This window comes from Schistocerca piceifrons, chromosome 7, assembly GCF_021461385.2.
Source record: "Schistocerca piceifrons isolate TAMUIC-IGC-003096 chromosome 7, iqSchPice1.1, whole genome shotgun sequence".
NCBI lineage: Eukaryota > Metazoa > Arthropoda > Insecta > Orthoptera > Acrididae > Schistocerca > Schistocerca piceifrons.
The window spans coordinates 418,612,628-418,633,729 of NC_060144.1; the positions used below are offsets into that span (position 1 = coordinate 418,612,628).

Consider the following 21,102-nt stretch of genomic DNA (forward strand, 5'->3'; position numbering starts at 1 on the left):
ATGGAGAATTTTTAGACTGTGACAATAGACCAAATGTAATGCTATTTGCAAACGATCTAAAACTGGCTACAAAGCATGAAGATGATCTTCAAACAGCAGTCAATGTGTGGCAGCAAATAACCCCAGAAAAAACACCAAAATGTCTCCAGATAAAATGAAATTTATTGCCTATCACACGTACAATCAGTAAGATTAAAAATAGTCGTCGATAATAAAATACTGGAGCTACTTAAACTTTTTAAGTATCTAGAATAGAACTTCACTTATGAATACAACCGTGATGGGGACCAAAAATTAAATAAATTTACTTTCATATGTGGAACAGTAGTAAAATATTTAGAGATTGAAGTCAAGGAAGTTCCCAGTTTAGGTTTTACAAACCCTTAATCATGGAAGTGAAATGTGGGTAACAGCGTGACTTCAAAAAAGAAACGAGGTTTCAAAGAAGAGTTGAAAGATATACGAGATAGTAAAATAAATTAGGGTACAAGGAAAGGTGTAAGAATATATAACCTAAACTAAAAGCTCAAAGAAGGTAGTAGGAAATGGAAGGCAAATGTAATCTGTGTGGCTCTCAGTTATATTGCATATGCATTAAAAGACGAAATTTAGGAATACATAATAAACGATTTGTCTTGTACATTAAGTGCAAAATGAGTCTGGTAGGTAGTATGAAAATAAGCAAAATACATCAATTTCTTTTGGTGCCAATAAGTTCTAGTAACCTCTCGAAGCCAGTTGATCCCGAGTATCACCAATAATTTTGGCAAAAGTGTTTGTCTATGAAACTGTCTACTTATTTACTTGCCATACCAACCTAATGGTAATCTGCACACACAGAGTGAAAATTTTTCCATTCTCTTCCATTCTTGTACATGCATTTTAGTAGATAATATGACTCAAAAGACAAATTTTTACTGCTCTGCAATCCATCTTCCATAGCAACGCACTACAATTTTATAGAACTCATCTCTTCGAATTAATTCAAGATAACAAATTTCCAACAGAAAGACAAACTTTATACCATGTCATGACTAAACTATGGTGAAGATAAGACTCTACTGTGTTGTGAGCAGACGAAGGTACTTTTAAGTGTGTTTTTCAGGTGGGGATATTCAGCCGCGAAATAACTGTTAAAATTTACTGTCAATCCTTCAGCTGTTATTTACTTTACACCGAAACTAATAGCGAACCGCGCAAAAGAAATGACAGGTGAAAATTTCACCATGAATTTTTGCAATAAGAAACTGCTCTAGTGTGGCCATAACTGTGGGTTCTTTGATGGCTCTGGGAGAAGGCTCATAACACTAGATTACACGAAATATTTTATGATTTTATTGAGATGATGATGAGGTACCATACTCCGAGGAGCGTAGGGGGACGATGCGGGAAACCCGCACCGCCGACTAGGCAATGTCCTAGCAGAAGTGGTTTGCCGTCGCCTTCCTCCGACCAATGACTTTATTACATAATTGATTTAAAGATTTACTAAAATTTGACACACTTCTTTGCCAAAGGTATACTGCGTAATGTACAACTACCATTAACTAGCAAAGCATCACTTGATCCACATATTAACAACTGATCTCTTGCTGTGCAAAATGCAACCTTAACGAAAATATATTCGTTAGTAACTTCAACAGATCATTAGTCCTACACTGCGATGCTGACTCCTTCAGATGAGGTCACGAACTGGCTAGAGCGCTGGCATGCTCGACACTACACTGCGGTGACAAACTCATAGGATAGTGATATGCACCTATACAGAAGGGTATAGAATCGCCTACACAAGATATAAGTGTGCAGCACATTGGTGGAAATGTCGTTTGTAGTCAGGTGATTGATGTGAGAAGGTGCTCTACTGGACTGTGAGTGCACGATGGGTATTAATAGACACTGAACGCGGAGTGGTAGTTGGCGCTAGACAGGTGGGGCACTCTGTTTCTGGAATAGTTACTGTATTCCACATTCTGAGATCCACAGTGTCAACAGTGTGTCGAGCTTGCATGTTTCAGGCATTACTTCTCACCACGTACAATGCAATGGCCGACGGCCTACACTTGACAAGTAAGAGCAGCGGCGTTTGCATATAGTTGTAAGTGCTAGCAGACAAGCAACATTGGGTGAAGTAACCGCGAAAATCAATGTGGCACGTACGACGAACGTATCCGTTAGGGAAGTGCGGCGAAATTTGGCGTTAATGGTCTATGGTAGCAGCAGACAGGATCGAGTCCCTTTGCTAACAGCATCTCATCGCCTGCATTGTCTCTCTCAGGGGTTCTTGACAATATGGGTAGGCCGTAGATGATTGGGAAACCGTAGCAAGGTCAGATGAGCCAAGATTTCAGTTAGTAACATCAGATAATGTGATACGTCGGGTCTAAGGGTTTGCCGGCACGGTAGCTCAGTGTGTTCGATCAGAGGGTTAGCTGCCCTTTGTAATAAAAAACTGAGTTAATGGATGAACGATGAACTTGAACTAGCGTCATGGGACGTCCTCCCCGAACAAGTAGAGCGGACAATAACGAGCAAAATGAGATTTAGAAAAAAATGGGGAGTAGCTTCTTCAGCTAGTGAGCATAACGTCCTCAGTCGTGGGTTCGGAACCCGCCACCACTTAAGTTTTGACTAATTAAACAGCATTGGCGGCCGCAGACTTCCGGCCTAAGAACCATCATTTTGCCAATGGCCTCGTCAAAGAGGACGGAGGAGTGGACAGAGGATCAGGGAACTCTCCTATCCATCGGGTGGGAAACTACCTCTAAAGGCGGAAGAATCAATAATCAACGGCAGAAGGATACAGAAGGCAACGGAAACCACTGAATTAGGGACACATAACGCATATCCACAGGTCATGTACCCTGAACTGAAAAAGTGTCATTATGCTCCCTCCATTGGCTAAAGATTCCGGAATATTCCAACGCTCGGATATCCGAGAGGGGACTGCCAAGGAGTAAGTGACCACGAGAAAAAGATTGATTAGCCAACTAAAGGATAACGTTCTACGAGTCGTGGCGTGGAATGTCGGAAGGTTGAACGTAGTTTGGGAAACTAGAAAATCTGAAACGGGAAATGCAAAGGCTCAGTATAAATGTAATAGGGGGTCAGTGAAGTGACACGGAATGAAGACAAGGATTCCTGGTCAGATGAGTATATGGAAATATTGCAGCAGCAGAAAATGGTATAACTGGAGCTGTGAATAGGAATGCAGGGCAGAAAGTGAGTTATTATGAGCAATTCAGGGATAACGTTGTTCTCATCAAAATCTACACAAACCAACACCGACAACAACAGATATACATGCACACGTCGCAAGCTGAAGAAGAAGAAGAGATAGAGAAAGTGTATGAGGGTATTGAAAGGGTAATGCAGTATGTAAAGGGAGATGAAAATCTAATAGTCGGGAGGGACTGGAATGCAGTTGTAAGGGAAGAATTACAAGAAGTGGTTACGGGAGAATATGGGTCTGGGACAAGGAAGGAGAGAGGAGAAAGAATAACTGAGTTGTTAATAAATTTCAGCTAGTAACACCGAATTCTCTGTTCAAGAAACAAAAGAGGAGGAGTTGTATTTCGAAAACGTCGGGTGGTACGGGTAGATTTCAGTTAGATTGCATTGTGGTCACACAGAGATTCCGAAATCAGATATTGGATTTTAAGGTGCACCCAGGAGCAGATACGATGATGAAGAGCAGGCTGAAGAGTAAGATATTAGTCAGGAAGAATCAATATGCAAAGAAGTGGGATACGGAAGCATTAAGGAATGACGAGATACGCTTGAAGTTCTCTGAGGCTGTAGATACAGCAATGAGGAATAGCTCAGTACGCAGTACAGTTGAAGAGGAGTAGACATCCTTAAAACGGACAATCACATAAGTTGGAAAGAAAAACATAGGTACAAAGAAGGTAACTGCGTAGAAATCGTAGGCAACAGAAGAAATACTCCATCAGATCGATGAAAGAAGGAAGTACTAACATGTTCAGGGAAATTCAGGAATACAGAAATAAAAGTCACTGAGGATTAAGAAAATAGGAAGTGCAAGGAAGATAAGATGAAGTGGCTATATGAAAAATGTGAAGAAATCGAAAAGGAAAAGATTGTCGGAAGGATTGACTCAGCATATAGGAAAGCCAAAATAACTGTTGTTGAGATTGAAAACAAGGGAGGTAACATTAAGAGTGCAACGGGAATTCCGCTGTCAAATGCAGAGGAGAGAGCGGAAAGGTTGAAAGAGTACATTGAAGGCCTCTATGAGGGGGAAGATCTGTCTGATGTGATAAAAGAGCAAAGTGGACTCGATTTAGAAGAAATAGGAGACCGAGTATTAGTATTTAAAAGTGTTTTGGGAGACTTATGATCAAATAACGCAGAAAGGATTGATAACATTCAATCAGAATTTCTAATATCATTGGGAGAAGTGGCAACAAAACGACTATTCACGTTGGTGTGTAGAATGTGTGAGTCTAGCGACATACCATCTGACTTTCGAAAAAATATCACCCACACAATTGCGAAGACAGCAAGAACTGACAAGTGTGATAATTATCGCACAATCAGATTAACAGCTCATGCATCCACGTTTCTGACAGGAATAATATGTAGAAGAATGGGAAAGAAAAATGAGGATGTGTTAGATGACGATGAGTTTGGCTTTAAGAAAAGGGTAAAGGCAGCAGAGAGGCAATTCTGACGTTGCGGTTGATAATGGAAGCAAGACTAAAGAAAAATAAAGACAGGTTCATAGGGTTTGTCCGCCTGGAAAAAGCGTTCGACAATGGAAAACGGTGAAATATTTTAGAAATTGTGAGAAAACTAGTGGAAAGCTATAGGGAGAGACTGTCAATACACAATATGTACCGTAGCCAAGAGGGAGTAATAAGAGTGGATGACCATGAACGGAGTGGTCCGATTAAAAAGGGTGTAAGACAGGAATGTAGTCTTTCGCTCCTACTATCCAGTCCATACATCGAAGAAGCATTGACGGAAATAAAAGAAAGGTTCAGGAGTAGGAAAAAACTGAAAGTGAAAGGGTATCAATGATACAATTCGCTGATGATATTGCTATCCTGAGTGAAAGTGAAGTAGAATAACGTGAACAGCTGAATGAAATGGTCAAATGAGTACAGAATATGGACTGAGAGTAAATCGAAGAAAGACTAAAGTAATGAGAAGTAGCAAAAATGACAACAGCGAGAAACTTAACATCGGGATTAATTGTCAAGAAGTAGATGAAGTGAAGGAATTCTACAATCTAGGCAGCAAAGTAACCAGTGACGGACGGAGCAAGGAGGACATCCAAAGCAGACTAGCACAGGCAAAAAGAGCATTTCTGGCCAGGAAACGTCTATTAGTTTCAAAAAAAGGCTGTAATTTGAGGAAGAAAATTCTAAGGATTTACGATTGGAGCACAGCATTGTATGGTAGTGAAGGAGTGACTGTGGGTAAACCGGAACAGAAGAGAATCGAATCGTTTGAGATGCGCTCCATCAGACGAATGTTGAAAATTAGGTGTAGTGATAAGGTAAGGAATGAGGATATTATGCGTAGAATCTGAGAGGAAATAAACATGTGGAAAATACTGACAAGGAGAAAGTACAAGATGATAGGACATCTGTTAAGACATTTGGGAATGACTTCCATGTCACTAGAAGGAGCTGTAGAAGGTGAAATTATAGGGGTAGCAGAGATTGGAATACATCCACCAAATAATTGAGGGCGTTGGTTGCGAGTGCTGCTTTGAGATGAAGACGTTGGCTCAGGAGAGGTATTCGAGGTGGGCCACATCAAACGTTAGAAGACTGACTACTCCAAACAGAAGTGTAAAGAGAAGAGCGAATGGTAGTTTGGCGCAGTCCTCATGAAGCAATAGACACCAGTTGTCAACAAGGATTTGTGCAACTAATGGTGGTTCCATAATGATGTGGCTGCGTTTACATGGAATGGACTGGTTCCTCTGTTCCAACTGAACCTATCATTTACTGGAAATGGTTATGTTCGGTTACTTGGAGACCATTTGCCGCCATTCATGTTTCCTAACAACGATGGAATTTTTATGGATGACGATGTGCTATGTCACAAGGCCACAAATGTTCGCGACCAGTCTGAAGAACATTTTGGACATTTCGAACGAATTCTTTTGTCACTCATCAAACATTTGTGGAACATAAAATCAAGAGGTCAGTTGGTTCACAAAATTCTGCACTGGCAACTATTTCGTAATTATGGACGACTGTAGAGACAGCATGGCTGAATATTTCTGCAGGCCACTTCCAATGACTTGTTGAGTCCACACCACTTCCAGTTGCTGCACTATATCGGGTAAAAGGAGGTCCGCCACTATTTTAGGAGGGATCCCTTTACTTCTGTCATCTCACTGTATATTACGCTGCTGTGTTGAGACGGTCGAGTGGGCTTCTGGAGTGCCTCCCATTGGCCGTTGCGGATTAGAGCGCGCCCTCGCTGTACCACACAATACCACAATACCATGTAGTTCCTATAGAGTATCGTAGGAGTTGTGCGACAAAGTTCATGATTTCTTGTGAAAGGTCACAGTTCATTGTAATTGACGGAAAAGTGTCGACCGAAACACAAGTGATATGTGTCGTTCCCCAAGAATGTGACCTCTGCTGTTCCTAATCTTTACAAACGAATTAGGAGACAATCCAGGGATCCCTTCCAGATTGTTTACAGATATGCTGCAGTTCAGCAAAGTCATCAGAATATCGTCAACGCTCTTGTTGAGTAGTTCAGGCCTCGCCCGATCACAGAAGTGAAGCAACCCCAGGCCCGCTTGATACTTTGATGTATGACTGAAGAACGGTGTCGTTAGCTTACGGACAGGTAAGTCGCCAAAAAGACTGCCAGCTGAAAGACATGCACTATGTCGTTGAGCCACAAAACAATAACTCGACAGAAAAAATGCAATAAATAATTAGTGCAGAATAGTTAAATTCATGGAAATACATGGAAGAACCCTGGAGATACTAAAAGGTATCAAATAGATTATATAATGGTAAGACAGAGATTTCGGAACCACGTTTCAATTGTAAAACATTTCCAGGGGCAGATGTGGACTCTGACCACAATCTATTGGTTATGAACTGTAGATTAAAACTGAAGAAACTGCAAAAAGGTGGGAATTTAAGGATATGGGACCTGGATAAACTGAAAGAACCAGAGATTGTACAGAGTTTCAGGGAGAGCATAAGGGAACAATTGACAGGAATGGGGGAAAGAAATACAGTAGAAGAAGAATGGGTAGCTTTGAGGGATGAAGTAGTGAAGGCAGCAGAGGATCAAGTAGGTAAAACGACGAGGGCTAGTAGAAATCCTTGGGTAACAGAAGAAATATTGAATTTAATTGATGAAAGGAGAAAATATAAAAATGCAGTAAATGAAGCAGGCAAAAAGGAATACAAACGTCTCAAAAATGAGATCGACAGGAAGTGCAAAATGGCTAAGCAGGGATGGCTAGAGGACAAATGTAAGGATGTAGAGGCTTTTCTCACTAGGGGTAAGATAGATACTGCCTACAGGAAAATTAAAGAGACCTTTGGAGAAAAGAGAACCACTTGCATGAATATCAAAAGCTCAGATGGAAAACCAGTTCTAAGCAAAGAAGGGAAAGCAGAAAGGTGGAAGGAGTATATAGAGGGTCTATACAAGGGCGATGTACTTGAGGGCAATACTATGGAAATGGAAGAGGATGTAGATGAAGATGAAATGGGAGATACGATACTGCGTGAAGAGTTTGACAAAGCACTGAAAGACCTGAGTCGAAACAAGGCCCCCGGAGTAGACAACATTCCATTGGAACTATTGACGGCCTTGGGAGAGCCAGTCCTGACAAAACTCTACCATCTGGTGAGCAAGATGTATGAAACAGGCGAAATACCCTCAGACTTCAAGAAGAATATAATAATTCCAATCCCAAAGGAAGGAGGTGTTGACAGATGTGAAAATTACCGAACAATCAGTTTAATAAGCCACAGCTGCAAAATACTAACACGAATTCTTTACAGACGAATGGAAAAACTAGTAGAAGCCGACCTCGAGGAAGATCAGTTTGGATTCCGTAGAAATACTGAAACACGTGAGGCAATACTGATCTTACGACTTATCTTAGAAGAAACATTAAGGAAGGACAAACCTACGTTTCTAGCATTTGTAGACTTGGAGAAAGCTTTTGACAATGTTGACTGGAATACTCTCTTTCAAATTCTAAAGGTGGCAGGGGTAAAATACAGGGAGCGAAAGGCTATTTACAATTTGTACAGAAACCAGGTGGCAGTTATAAGAGTCGAGGGACATGAAAGGGAAGCAGTGGTTGGGAAGGAGTAAGACAGGGTTGTAGCCTCTCCCCGATGTTATTCAATCTGTATATTGAGCAAGTAGTAAAGGAAACAAAACAAAAATTCGGAGCAGGTATTAAAATCCATGGAGAAGAAATAAAAACTTTGAGGTTCGCCGATGACATTGTAATTCTGTCAGAGACAGCAAAGGACTTGGAAGAGCAGTTGAACGGAATGGATGGTGTCTTGAAAGGAGGATATAAGATGAACATCAACAAAAGCAAAACGAGGATAATGGAATGTAGTCGAATTAAGTCGGGTGATGTTGAGGATATTAGATTAGGAAATGAGACACTTAAAGTAGTAAAGGAGTTTTTCTATTTGGGGAGCAAAATAACTGATGATGGTCGAAGTAGAGAGGAAATAAAATGTAGACTGGCAATGGCAAGGAAAGCGTTTCTGAAGAAGAGAAATTTGTTAACATCGAGTATAGATTTAAGTGTCAGGAAGTCATTTCTGAAAGTATTTGTATGGAGTGTAGCCATGTATGGAAGTGAAACGTGGACGGTAAATAGTTTGGACAAGAAGAGAATAGAAGCTTTCGAAATGTGGTGCTACAGAAGAATGCTGAAGATTAGATGGTTAGATCACATAACTAATGAGGAAGTATTGAATAGGATTGGGGAGAAGAGAAGTTTGTGGCACAACTTGACCAGAAGAAGGGATCGGTTGGTAGGACATGTTCTGAGGCATCAAGGGATCACCAATTTAGTATTGGAGGGCAGCGTGGAGGGTAAAAATCGTAGGGGGAGACCAAGAGATGAATACACTAAGCAGATTCAGAAGGATGTAGGTTGCAGTAGGTACTGGGAGATGAAGAAGCTTGCACAGGATAGAGTAGCAAGGAGAGCTGCATCAAACCTGTCTCAGGACTGAAGACCACAACAACAACAACAATTAAATTCCGGGAATACACTTGTCTAGGTAACATATTTAAGGTCACAAGTTGAATTAAGGTCTACATTAGCCACTGCAAATGTGAAACTCTGGTTGCACTTGGTTGATCAATATAGGTACGGTTAATGCTGGTTGTGGATGACATTATAGATGTCCTCCAATGATGTTCCATATGTGCTCGATTGGAGAGTCCAATTCAACAGGTCGACTGTAGAGCACGTTGGGTTACCATAGCGGTATGTGGGCGACAGTTATCCTGTTGGAAAAAGACGTCCTGGAATGCTGATGATTAATGGCAGCATAACAGGTCGAATCGCCAGACTGACGTACAAATCTGCAGACAGAGTGCGTGGGATATCCATGAGAGTGCTACTGTTGTCATACGAAATCCCACCCCAGGCCATAACTTCACGTGTAGGTTCAGTGCGTCAAGCACGCAGATAGGTTGGCTGTATACCCTCAATTGGCCTCCTCCTAACCGACACACGGCCATCACCGGCACCATGGTAGAACCAGTGTTCATCAGAAAACACGACCTCTACCCTGTCCTCCAATGAGCTCTCGCTTGGCAAATCGCAATGGTTTGGGGTCAGTGGAATGCATGATACAGGACACTAAGTCGCAATTATCCTTGAAGTAACCGATCTGTAGAGAGTTGACAACTACTCAAATTGCTGCTGCCGATGCAGTACGATGAGCCAGAGCCATACGCCAAATACAGTGGTCTCCCCTCTCTGTATTGTCACGTGGTGTTCTGAGCCCAGTCTTCTTGCTACAGTACATTCTCGTGATCACCGTTGCTAGCAATCATACACATACTGTGGCTACATTATTGCCGAGTCTTCCTGCAATATCGGACAGGAACATCCAGCTTTTCGTTGCCCTATTACCCAACCCCACTCAAACTCAAAGAGGTGTTGATAATGATGTCTTTGTTGCCTTAAAGACATTGTCGACTAATATCAATTCACCACCTCCAGTTTCGAAGGTAGCAATCGCTCACGACCGTTACATCGGGTATTTCAAGCTAACCTAATTTCCATCCGCGTAGTAGTGCTGCTAGCTTCACTCTTGTGTGCCTGGCGTGAATAATGAATAGAATTGCCTTTCAGACGTACAAACACGCCTACCAACTTTCGTTTATGTCGCCAAACTGCTTCTTGGTGTTCCGATATTTCTCCGTCAATGAATTCTTACTACCAGAAGTTCTAAACAAGTTGCAAAATGACTCAGACATCTTCATGGTGTGAAAAAGCAGCGATTGACTCCAAACAATGCCAAGAGTGATTACTAGAATAAATCCACTAAATTTTGGTTACAAATTATATAACACAAATTTAAGGGTTTCCAGTTTAACTGAATAGATTGGCGTTATTATTACGAACAATAGTGGTTAGAGCGATCACATAGGAAATATTGTGGAGAAGGCGAACGAAAGACTGCATATTATTGACAGAAAACATACAAGATGTAACAATTCTACTAATGAGACTGCTTGCATTACACTTGTCCGTCCTCTTGTGGAGTACTGCTGCGCGTTGTGGGACCCTTACCGGATAGGGCTGACGAAGGCAATCGAGAAAGATCAAGTCAGGCCGGCTTGTTTTGTATTGTGAGAAAGGGAAAAGAGTGTCACGAATACGATACACGATTTAGTGCGACAATAATTAAAACAAAGATGTTTATGTTCGGACGAGATCTATTCACGACACTGGACTCACCAACTTTCTGTTTCGCAGGAAAATAGAAGATATGTAGAGTTCACAGGGAAGGATTTAAATGTTCGCGTTTCCCACGTGGTGTTCAAGAGGGAACGGTAGAGAAATTGAAAGTGGTTCGGTGACTCCTCTGCCAAGTAGATAAATATAAATGGCACAGTGGTCATGTTCATGTTGATGTAGGTATAATAACGTCAATTCGTCACTCTCTTCCCCTCCCTTCCCTCATTCTCGAAATAACCACCCTGTATATGCGTGTGCCATTACGAAAAACATTTTTTCGTGTTTCTAAGGTAGGAGTATTGGGTAGGCCCCACTCATAATGACTCTAGAAATGCTGGGTGATTAGTAGTTATGAAAGACTAGGAAAACAGTAACGAAGTATGTGAAACTGGTTACAGTCAATCGCAGGTGTTTTTAGGAGTAAGCGGGTGTTTATCGCTAGCCTAAAAAGTATTATCAGAAGTTCATAATAAAATGAAAAGACGGGTGAAGACACAAATGTATCAGACAACAGACGGATGTGGAAGACAAAAATGTACTTAAATGAAAATGAAATGGTGGGTGGGACGTGTGTTTAGGTCAACGGATGGTAAATGGCCCAGTGAAGTTCTTCGTTGGTTTAATAATACAGAATATGCTTTTGTCCACAAAACAGAATGGATTTAAAACCTATCGCTCGTCCGGAAATCAACTTGCTCTTTTCTTACACGATATCCTGAAAACCACGGACGAAGGACAAAAGGAGGAATCGGATATTCTTAGATTTCAGAAAACAGTGCCACTCTTCATACTCTTAAGAATGTCAGATACGTGAATGGTTCGAAAGGTTTTTGAGCAACATAACCCAGTACTATAGTCGACATAATCGTCTTGAGAGATACAGAAAGGCATTTAAGATAATTCTCATTCATTGCTCCGTCTCATTTGCACGGTTTTAATTACCTTACATGCTTCGATAACTTTGGCTCGTATTCAGATCTAAGTATGTTTCTACTCTGGTATGTGCTTCTGTACAGACAGGACGGTCTGCTGAGGCACCTACTTAAATCCGAAGGTGATCCATAGTCTTCAAAACACGTAATCTAATTAAAAATATACAATTGAGACGGGACAATAAATTAGAATCATCTCAAAGGACTCAGTACGTTGTGCCTGTATTTATCAGAGACGCGCGTGTTTATCAGACGCAAACGTACCGTCTTGAGTGCACAGGGAAATGTGATAAGGTCGCTCTTTTTCTGTATATAAATAAACGATCTGATGGATGGGGTGAGCATCAGTCTATTTGCTGATAGCGCCGTTGTGTACAGGAAGTGACACAAGAAGGAAAGAGGATCACTTGGACAGAATTTATATTTGATGTGATGAATGGCAGCTTGATCCAAATGTGGAAAAATTTAATTTACGCAGATGAGTAGGAAAAGCAGAGTCCAGTAATGTTCGAACACAAAGCAGTATGTTGCATGACATATCCACGTTGATAAAATATCTGTGTGCACTGAAGCCCCAAAGAAACTGGTATAGGCATGTGTATTCAAATACATAAATACGTAAACAGGCGGAATACGGCTTTGGGGTCGACATCGCCTGTATAAGGAAATAAGTGTCTGACGCAGTTGTTAGATAGGTTACTGCTGCTATAATGGCAGGTTATCAAGAATTATGTGAGTTTGAACGTGGTGTAATAATCGGCGCACAGCGTTGGGACACAGCATCCCCGAGGTAACGATGAAGTGGGGATTTTCCCGTACAACCATTTCACGAGTGTACAATGAATATCAGGAATCCGGTAAAACATCAAATCTCCAACATCACTGCGGCGTGAAAAAGATTCTGCAAGAACGGGACCAAAGAGCCGAAAGCCCACTAGTGTACCCTTGACTCCACGACACAAAGCTTTACGCCTCGCTTGTACCCGTCAACAACAACAGTGGACTGTTGGTGACTGGATATATGTTGCCTGGTCGGACGAGTCTCATAATTCCATTGACTCTGCATGTCAGCAGGAGACTGTTCAACCTGGTGGAGGTTCTGTAATGGTGTGGGGCGTACGTAGTTTGAGTGATATGGGACCCCTGATACGTCTAGATACTACTGTGACAAGTAACGCGTACGTAAGCATCCTGTCTGATCGCCTGCATACATCCATGTCCATTGTGCATTCCGACGGACTTGGGTGATTTTAGCAGGACAACGTGAAACCCCACACGCTCAGAATTGCTACAGAGAGGCTCCAGGAGCACACTTCCTCTGAGTTTAATCCCTTTCGCTGGCCACCAAACTACCTAGACATGAACATCATTGAGGATATCTGGGATGCCTTGTAACATGCTGTTCTCGTACTCTTACGGATTTATGGACAGCGCTGTAGGATTCATGGCGTAAATTCCCTCCAGCACTACTTCAGACATTAGTGGAGTCCATGGCACGTCGTGTTACGGCATTTCTGCGTGCTCCAGGGGGCCCTACACGATATTACGCAGGTGTACCAGATTCTTTGGCTCTGCAGTGTGTAATGATGCAGAGCGACATGAAGTGCAACGACTACGTGACATCATTTTCAGGGTAGACGAATGGTCTTCAGTTTATTTGTTGAACTCTAGGAACGTATGGCTCATCCATAACAGTACCCGCGTGCAGTACACCTATGCGTCCCTTCTTCAACATTTTTTTGAGTGTCTGGATTCGCTAGTAACCGACAAGGGTGGGCTGCTAGATTTTTTACCCTAGGTTCGATCAGCACGCAAGTATTATGGAAATGCTCCATGAACTTTGAAGGGAATCCTATTGCCACCTAAAACCATCTTGAGCAAAACCGTCGAAGACGAAAGAAATGAGAGCCTGATCTGGAGCAAACAGCCTTTTTCCATCTCGATTCATTTGCAAGTGGAACAGTAAAGGGAATGACGACCAGTGGCACAATACACCTTCCGTTAACCATCGTATGGTGGCCTGCGCAGTGTGTATGAGTTACTGATGGAGATGTAGAGCGAATGAAATGAAGGCAGATTATGTTGACAAACATGTATTTGTGTAGCTACAAGCACCAATATAAGGCACCGGCCGCGGTGACCGAGCGGTTCTAGACGCTTCTGTCTGGAACCGCGCGACTGATACGGTCGCACGTTCGAATCCTGCCTCGGGCATGGATGTGTGTCATGTCCTTAGGTTAGTTAGGTTTAAGTAGTCCTAAGTTCTGGGGGAATGATGACCTCAGATGTTAAGTCCCATAGTGCTCGGAGCCATTTGAACCAGTTTGAATCAATATAAGAAAGTGTACAGGACACTTTTACCAGCATTAGATGTCAAATACCGTGGAATCCTAGACATCAAGTGCAGATGGCACCCCATGCGCAATGTATTAGTCGTCCTGGTTGTAGTGAGTTCAGTATCGTGTAGTGCATACGACATGGAACCTCAACAATTTCGGGAGGACGACGGTTCAATCCCGCGTCCGGCCATCCTGATTTAGGTTTTCCGTGATTTCCCTAAATCACTCCAGGCAAATGCCCGGATGGTTCCTTTGAAAGGGCACGGCCGATTTCCTTCCCTGTCCTTCCCTAATCCGATGAGATCGATGACCTCGCTGTTTGGTCTCTTCCCCCAAACAATCCAAAATCCTCATTTCGGAACTCCACGACCAGACCAACAGACTGAGTCAACAGCACTCCGGCGAGGCCAAAAGGCGGCGTACACGCCGACAGTAGAGGTCGCTGGCAAACAACACCTATTCATGCATCCGCCGTATTACGTGCCAAAAATCGACCAGCACGTGTCCGTCAGCGAGTCGGATAGAACGGCGCACACACCCCAGAGAATTGTTCCGTCGCGCCTAGCAACCATAAGCTCTCCACTATGCCATGCCAAGGACTTGGCCATCGTCTTCTGGACAGAAAGCTGCCTCCTCAGCTAGGACTCAAAGTCATCAGTTACGTGCTCGTTGAGACTTCGTGTCATTGTACTGTTATTCTTCTTGCTGCAACATTGTTTGAGACTGGAAGTTTCTATGCTTCACGGTCTTAGCTATTTCATTGCTGGTGACTCTTAGTACTTCTTCAGCAAAGCACACGGCAAGAAGTTGGAAGCGTTTTTTCTTCTTGAGTGAAGCTTGGATTTGGATTTTGGGTTTTACACCCAAACTTGGAGACTTATCTGTCCGTTCTAATCTAAGGTTATTAGGACTTCAAGACTTTACTCATTGAAGAGAGTGGGACTACAGAAACATAATTCACTATTTTTAACTTAAAGCTCCTAAGACTATAGGACAGTGTTCAACGAAGCGTGTGTAACTCTTTGAAGTACCACGAAAATTTTTTATTAACTTTTGTACGCCAGCGGCGTACAGATAACCATGTACGTCATGGTGGTAGTGATGGTGATGATGGAAGTGATCACGAAGTGTCCCTGTTGTACTGTCTTTCCATGATCCTCATCTTCCTACTCGTCCCAAAATTCATAAAAGTCGCTAGATAAAATAGAAAAGTGTGTCGCATACCATCCTCGTTCCAGGCGGCCTCTATCTGGTAGGAGGCGGTGGCGGCTCCCAGCAGGAAGCCCTCTGGGAACTGGTTGACCTCTCTACCAGTTGCTGTCGCCAGTAGGCACGCAATTGCCAGCAGCTCCAAGCATAATGTCATAGGTGCCACCATGTTGGTATCTGTTGCTCTAACGGTACTCGTTGTCGGCTTATAACCTCTCGCACATGTCGGATAACACTCCAGTGCCACGAAATGATCGTATCTATGGGTCTATCACGTGTATGACCTCTTGACAAGCGTGCTGTAATCTGATGATTACTTCCTGTATGCTCACTCTCATGTATGTTGTGTCATTTTCTGTCGAACTGGAAATACCATCAACCTGACTAATATATCGACACTAGAGAAGACCTAAAGGGTTCAACAACGTCAGCCAAGTATATCCACTAAGGTGATCTTGGTACGAAACTGGAAGCTTGGATTTATCGATTGGAAGGGTCACATGGTCAAGTGATAAAACATCGACATAATTTAGGATTAAAGGGTGTCGCTGCACGAGTCTGAAAGCTTAAGTACTTTAACAACTGCGTATAGTTGTCAACATTTACAAAAATTCATCGATAATTGTATCGCGTCATTTTTTCAGAATCATACGACTGGAATTATTTGCCTTTTTGCTGACAAGGGAACCTCCCCATCACACCCCCCACAGATTTAGTTATACGTTGGGACAGTGGATAGGCCTTGAAAAACTGAACACAGATCAATCGAGAAAACGGGAAGAAGTTGTGTGGAACTATGAAAAAAATAAGCAAAATATACAAACTGATTAGTCCATGTGCAAGATAGGCAACATCAAGGATAGTGAGAACGGAGGAGCGCCGTGGTCTCGGGGTTAGCGTGAGCAGCTGCAGGACAAGAGGTCCTTGGTTCAAGTCTTCCCTTGAGTGAAAAGTTTAATTTTTTATTTTCAGTTTATGCGACAAACTCTTATGTTTTCATCACTTTTTTGGGAGTGATTATCACATCCATTTTGCGGCGTGCACTGCAGCTGTAGCGGTTACAAGCTAAGTACTGACAAACTTATTTGTGCTCTGTAATACAGTTACTAAATTTAATAGATTTCAGCGGTGTTGCGTGCCGTTTGTGGCGAAATAACGACTTAATAAACTTTTGTAATCGCTCGCTCGCTGTTTTAGAGAGTTTTCAGTGTGTTGAAGTCGTTAGTAATTATCGTGCTTTAGTTTTCAACTGACGTTTATTATTCTTTCTAGTGAAATATTTCAGTAAAATTTTCATATAGTGTTTTAACTTCGCTTAGTGTTACAGTGGTAGTTTTAATTTTTTGGTTGTAGCTAATAATTTTGTGAAGTTTTGCTGGTATTGGTATCGGCTGTGTTGTAGTAGTATTAATACAAGTAGCTGCTTTCTTAGTAGGCAGAGAATTTCGAGACCATTATTTTTAGTTCTTAAATAGTTCTACTGGTGTAACTGAACTTTGGTAACGGAGACGTATAGTTTTTTTTCAGTAACTGTAAAATTTACCATGAGTGAAAAGTGTGGGCATCAGCCGTAGGTTTGTGAGTAGTGGATTACGGTGTGGGATTTGTTCAAAGTATTTTCATTGGGGGGAATGCAGTGGGGAAGCCAGTGGTTACTTTAGGGAGATCCTCTCCTGGGAATGTAGAATCTGTAGTAGAAACAAGTTAATAGAGGAGCAGGAGCGTAAGATCTGTGCCCTTCAGGTGCAGTTACAATGCGCAAAGGAGGAACTAGATAGGTTGAGGAGGGTGAAGGGTGGTGGGGAATGGGAACTGGCAGTTGGCTAGAAGGTAGCTAGGAAGAGGAGGTACTCAGACAGTTTTACTTTGCGTACATGCAATAGATACGACCAACTGTCAGAATTGAGTGGAGAGGAGCCTCGTGTAGCCGTAGATGTAGGTAACTTGCAGCAGTCCTCAGCAATTAGGAGGCCTAGGTTAGTTGCAAAGTCTAGCAGAAAGAAGGTTCTGCTGCTAGGTAGTTCCCACGGTAGAGGTGTGGGCCAGCAGTTGCAGGAAGTGTTGGGGAGTGAGTACCAGGTCACCAGCATTGTGAAGCCTAGTGCAGGGTTGGCTCAGGTGACCGAAAGCATAGAGGAGTTATGTAAGAATTTTACGAAAGAGGATAAAGTAGTGATAGAGGGTGGAGCAGGGAACAGTCTCGATAGGGACGGGGAATATGATGTCAGTGGTGACTTGGTTAGGATAGCTACTCAAACTGGTGGTACTAATGTGCTTTTCGTGCAACTGTTTCAGCGTCATGATCGGCCTCACGTTAATGCGGCTGTTAGGCGCGTTAATGTGGGGCTGGGGAGGGCACTGATGGCGGAGGGCATTGATCACATCTCAGTGGTGCCAGTTGGGTCTATCAGTAGATGGGGTTTCACTAGGCATGGCCTGCACCTCAATAGGTATGGGAAGGGGAGGCTGGCTAAGCTTATAGGTGACAGTGTAGTGGGTGGTGGTGGTGGTAGTGGTATCACTCATGGAAAAATTCCTATGGTAGTTGGTGTTAGAGCTGCACCTTTTTTAGACTGAAGTCAGCTGATAGGTATTCCTGCGTAAAGGAAGTGCCTCTAACTAAGGGCTCACCTCCAGAGGATGTAATGTTTCCAAGTAGAGAAGGAATTAGCATATTTCATCAAAATGTAAGAGGTATTAGAGATGAAGTTAGTGAACTCCTAATAGATGTTAACTCTGAAATTATTGGTATATCAGAGCACCACTTAAATAATTTGATAATTCAGAGGCTTCGTTTACCAGGCTACAGATTAGCTGGCTGTTTCTCAAGGAGTTCCTTGCAGGGTGGTGGAGTGGCTCTGTACCTAAAAAACAGTATTTCATTTGAGTCCATAGACGTATCACGACACTGCACTGAACAGATATTTGAAAGTTGTGCGACATTAGTTGAATTTAGTGAAACTAAACTTCTAATTGCTGTTGTTTATAGGTCCCCTAACTCCGACTTCAGAGCATTTTTGCTTAAGCTAGAGAGGGTTCTTGATTCACTTTGTAGGAAGTACCAGAAAGTAGTTCTATGTGGTTACTTCAATATTAATTTTGTACATGATTGTGCAAGAAAAAGGATGTTGGTAGATCTCCTAAATTCATATGATCTGATGCAAACTGTGTTTTTTCCAACTAGGGTGCAGGGGAACAGTAGCACAGTCATAGACAATATTTTTATTCATTCTTCATTACTAGATGGGCATTCTGTTAGTAAAATGGTGAATGGCCTTTCAGACCATGATGCACAAATTTTAACACTAAAAGGTTTTTGTACTCTAACCAATGTCGTATTTAATTACAAACTACGTAGGAAAGTTAATCAAACAGCAATAGAGAGTTTTTCAAAACTTGTCAAGGAACAAGAGTGGCAAGATGTTTATAGCGCCGATAATATAGATGATAAATACAATGCTTTCCATAACACATTTCTCATGCTCTTTGAGAGTTGCTTTCCATTAGAACATTCTAAACGGGGTACTAGCAGTAATGAACAGCCCGGTTGGCTGACTAGTGGGATAAGGATATCATGTAGAACAAAGTGGGAATTATATCAAAATGTCAGAAGTAGTCACAATCAAGCTACAGTAGCCCATTACAAACAGTATTGTAAGGTGCTTAAAAATGTTATTACCAAGGCAAAAAGTATGTGGTATGCAAATAGAATAGCTAATTCACAGGATAAAATTAAAGCCACATGGTCAGTTGTAAAGGAAGTGTCTGGTCAGCAGCACAAGGTTGACGATATAAAGTCAGTTTGCAGTAATAATATTTCTGTTACTGATAAATCAGATATATGTACAGTATTTAACAACCATTTCTTGAGCATTGCTTGTGAATTAAATGAAAATTTAGTATCTACATGAAATCATATAAATTTCTTAGCAAATGCCTTTCCGAGATTGATGTCTGAAATACTCCTCTGTGATACAGACAAGAGGGAGATTGAGACGATAATCAGATCACTGAAGACTAAGGACTCTCATGGTTATGATGGAGTGTCTAGTAGAATATTAAAGTACTGTGCTGCACATGTTAGCCCTGTATTTAGCCATATTTGTAATTTTTCCTTTAGGAATGGTCAGTTTCCTGAGCGATTAAAGTACTCAGTAGTAAAGCCGCTTTATAAAAAGGGAGGAAGCGATAATGTAGATAATTTTAGACCTATTTCTATGCCATCAATGTTTGCAAAAGTTATCGAAAAGGCTGTTTGTGTAAGGTTAATTGATCATTTTATATCACACGATTTGCTATCAAATGTACAGTTCGGCTTTAGAAGTCGTTTGACAACTGGAAATGCTATATTCTCTTTTCTCTGTGAGGTACTGGATGGGCTAAACAAAAGGTTGCGAACGCTTGGCGTATTTTTTGATTTAAGAAAGGCATTTGACTGTGTTGATCACACAATATTGCTCCAGAAGTAGGACCATTACGGAATAAGGGGAGTAGCTCACAATTGGTTCACCTCTTACTTCAGCAACAGGCAGCAAAAGGTAATTATTCACAATGTTGATAACGGCTGTGATGTGGGATCTGAGTCGGGTACTGTCAAGTGGGTGGTGCCCCAGGGATCAGTGTTGGGGCTGCTCCTGTTCCTCATTTATATAAATGATATGCCCTCTAGTATTATGGGTAACTCTAAAATATTTGTGTTTGCTGATGACACTAGCTTGGTAGTAAAGGATGTTGTGTGCAACATTGTCTCGGTTTCAAGTAGAGCACTACATGACCTCAGTTCATGGCTTGTAGAAAATAAACTAACGTTAAATCACAGTAAGACTCAGTTTTTACAGTTCCTAACACACAATTCAACGAAACCTGACGCTTTAATCTCACAGAACGGGCATATGATTAGTAAAACTGAACAGTTCAAATTCCTAGGTGTTCAGATAGATAGTAAGCTGTCATGGAAAGCCCACGTTCAGGATCTTGTTCAAAGACTTAATACTGCCATTTTCACTATTCGAACGGTATCGAAAGTGAGTGATATTTCTACACGTAAATTAGTCTATTTTGCTTATTTTCGTTCACTTATGTCGTGTGGTGTTATGTTTTGGGGTAACTCTTCCCATTCTAGAAGAATATTTTTGGCTCAGAAACGGGCGGTTCGGGCAATACGTGGTGTGAGTTCACGAACCTCTTGTCGATCTCTGTTCACGAGTCTGGGTATTTTGACATTGACCTCTCAATATGTATATTCCTTATTGTCGTTTCTTGTTACCAATATTAGTTTATTTCCAACAATAAGCAGCTTTCACTCGGTTAATACTCGGCAGAAACCAAACCTCCATTTGGATCGCACTTCCTTAACTCTTGTGCAAAAAGGTGTGCAGTATACTGCTGCATCCATTTTCAATAAGCGTCCCCTCGAATTAAAAAATCTTAACAGTAATCCACGCACTTTCAAATCGAAACTGAAGAGTTTCCTCATGGGTCACTCCTTCTATTCTGTCAAGGAGTTCCTTGAAAAATTAAGATGATTTTCATTGTATTGCTGATAGCGTTTGCTTAAACTTATGGACTGATTTTCTTTCAGGTTCATGAACATTTATTTTTATCTGTTATTACTTTTTATGTTGTAAGTTCATGTACTGACACGTTCCATGAC

The 21,102-nt window shown here is 41.8% G+C and overlaps 1 protein-coding gene across 1 annotated transcript in view; it reads right to left on the minus strand.

The window, feature by feature from the left end:
* The window catches only part of LOC124805747 (lactase-phlorizin hydrolase-like), a 56,734-nt gene extending 41,116 nt beyond the window's left edge, over positions 1–15,618 (minus strand). Inside the window, exon 1 of the mRNA XM_047266315.1 lies at positions 15,465–15,618. Within this exon, the coding sequence (XP_047122271.1) occupies positions 15,465–15,618 (154 nt within the window). The remainder of the gene's footprint in view (positions 1–15,464) is intronic.
* Between the last annotated feature and the right edge of the window lie 5,484 nt (positions 15,619–21,102).